This window comes from Camelina sativa, chromosome 13 (assembly GCF_000633955.1).
Source record: "Camelina sativa cultivar DH55 chromosome 13, Cs, whole genome shotgun sequence".
NCBI lineage: Eukaryota > Viridiplantae > Streptophyta > Magnoliopsida > Brassicales > Brassicaceae > Camelina > Camelina sativa.
Window position 1 is genome coordinate 890,524 of NC_025697.1, and position 2,320 is coordinate 892,843.

The window sequence follows — 2,320 nt, forward strand, 5'->3', positions numbered from 1 at the left end:
TTAAAAAAAAAAAAAAAAAAAAAGTAGATTAAGAAGTGTGTTTTTGGTAAGAAGGTAGATTAAGAAGTTAATCTCCACAATAAAGGATATTAAAGTAAAAAACAGAATTTAAAAATTATACTATAAAATAAAATGCTACATATCATAATTCATAAAGACCCTATAATCTCTATTCGTCCGTTGCGAATAGTAAAAGGAATAAAAGAAATGTTATATTTAAAACCCATTAATAAAATATATAAAAAAAACGTACNTCACAAGTATATTCATGAAATATACTGTTAGTAGGGTTTCTGATTATATCTTTTATACTTTTAGGGAATGCATAAATTGTTGCCAAAAGTCAGGTAAATTGAATCGGTATCTGTTTTTTTTTTNAAAACGAAAACAGAACACAGTGAAGAGAAGAGGAAAGAGAGAGAGAGAGCGAGAAGAAGAATAAGTAGAAGTAGAAGATGATGATTTCTCGGAGACCCGTTTCGAGTCCGGGTCGGGTCGAGAAATATCCACCGCCTTTTATGGGGTTTCTGAGGAGTAAGAGTAACGGCGGAAGTACAAGTAGAAGCCGAAGCAGAGGAAGGTCACGCGCGAGTCCTCTCTTCGTTCGCCGGAATAAATCAGCTGCGGCGGTTGCTCAAGAACCGTCGTCTCCTAAAGTTACTTGCATGGGTCAAGTCCGAGTCAATCGATCGAAGCCCAAAATTAAACCCGAATCTCGAGATAACCCGACCCGACGACGATGCAAGTGGATCCGAAACGCGTCGTTTAGCAAATTTGCCGGTAAAATCAAAACGCTGTCGCTTTTGCCTAAATGGAGAATGTTTTCTTTTCCGTGTTCTCGTCGGGAAGTGAAGGAGAAAGATTCTCTGATAAGCCAATTAGATCGTCCGGCGACGGAACCAGTCCAAGAAATTAAAGATGACATCGAAGAAGAAGAAAATTTCGAAAACCCTAAATTATTAGTGTCTCCGGCTACAACTCCGCCGATAGACGCGCTTTTGTTAACGAGAAGCAGATCTGCACCGTATAGATCTTCGTCGTTGGCTTTTAGATTCTGGGAAGAAAACAACCAACGAGCAGCTGAATCACAGAGATCGGAGAAAACTGAATCGGAAGCTCCCACCGAGAAGATCAATGGTGTTTACGAGTCGGAGAATGTTGATAGAGATGAAGTAGAGATAACGTTTATACGGCGGCCAGTGTTGTTGACAAGGAGCAAATCGGAGCCGGCGAGGATCGGCGAGAAGATGGATGGTGTTGCTTCCGGATGAAAAAGAAGGTTAGGGGGTAGGGTTTAGTTCTCTCTCTCACGTGATTGACTTTAATCTTCATTGTTTAGGATTAAATTGACTGTGTTAAGAAGATATAGAGGAAAAACAATTTGTAATTTGTATAGTAAGATTTGTAATCCATCCACACATACATATAACGCAAGTGCAGGTATGTAATGTATGTCCTGGCATTAAAAAATGTTTATAAAATCGGTTTACCAATTTGTAAGTTTACATTGCTACACTATCTGTTTTTTTTTTTTTTCAATGAATTTGTGTGCTATCTAAATTCCAAAGCAAACATAACAAAACAAAAATTTTACACATTCGAGAATTAAACCGTCTTTTAAAATCTTGATTGTGTTTTACATTATTTTAAAGTGCAATGCACATAAGAGTTTGAATGCTGACCAAAAAACAAAACTAAAAGGCTTATTCTGGCCCAACTTATATATGGACTTATATAGTGTAGGCTATTTGTTCGAAACTATGACCAATTGAAGACCCAAAACGTACAAACATATAATTCATCATTGACCTTCGTAAATATGTTAATTACTAATTCGATATATTGATATGCAATATGCATAAATTCATGGTAGAAAAAAAAAAAAAAAAAATTAAAGATGGGTGGGTGCGAAAATGAAAGGAGACGTGCCTTAAGGGGAAAAAAGAAAACACAGCCATGAAATAGCTGTGGAGAGGATATATGGACCCATTACAATTTATGATTTATGAATAAGAACCAAGAAGATGTTAGACAAAATCATTTATGGAGTTCTCACACTCACTCATATGATATATATATAACTATATGATACAAAATATTTCAATTGAGTTCCCCAAGACTAAGACATCTCTCAAGTCTCACCGATATTCTTGAATATTTCAAACTTTTTTCCTTTTTTTTTTTTTTTTTGCGATTTTAGGTATCTCATTTGATGAGACCAAAATGATTTGAAAACGGGTGTGATTGGCTTTTTCAGATTTGACTGTGTTGGTTTGGATGGCTTTAGTTTATTTCCGAAGGTCAAGCATATATATATATA

The 2,320-nt window shown here is 35.7% G+C and overlaps 1 protein-coding gene across 1 annotated transcript; it reads left to right on the top strand.

The window, feature by feature from the left end:
- Positions 385 to 1,500, top strand: LOC104734322. Its single transcript, XM_010453869.1, has one exon. It carries the CDS (start codon positions 456 to 458, stop codon positions 1,269 to 1,271), a length of 816 nt encoding a protein of 271 aa, XP_010452171.1. The 5' UTR covers positions 385 to 455; the 3' UTR covers positions 1,272 to 1,500.

Bases quoted from the DNA above. Each gene is read 5' to 3' on its own strand.
- LOC104734322 (XM_010453869.1), top strand. From the start codon at position 456: ATGATGATTTCTCGGAGACCCGTTTCGAGTCCGGGTCGGGTCGAGAAA.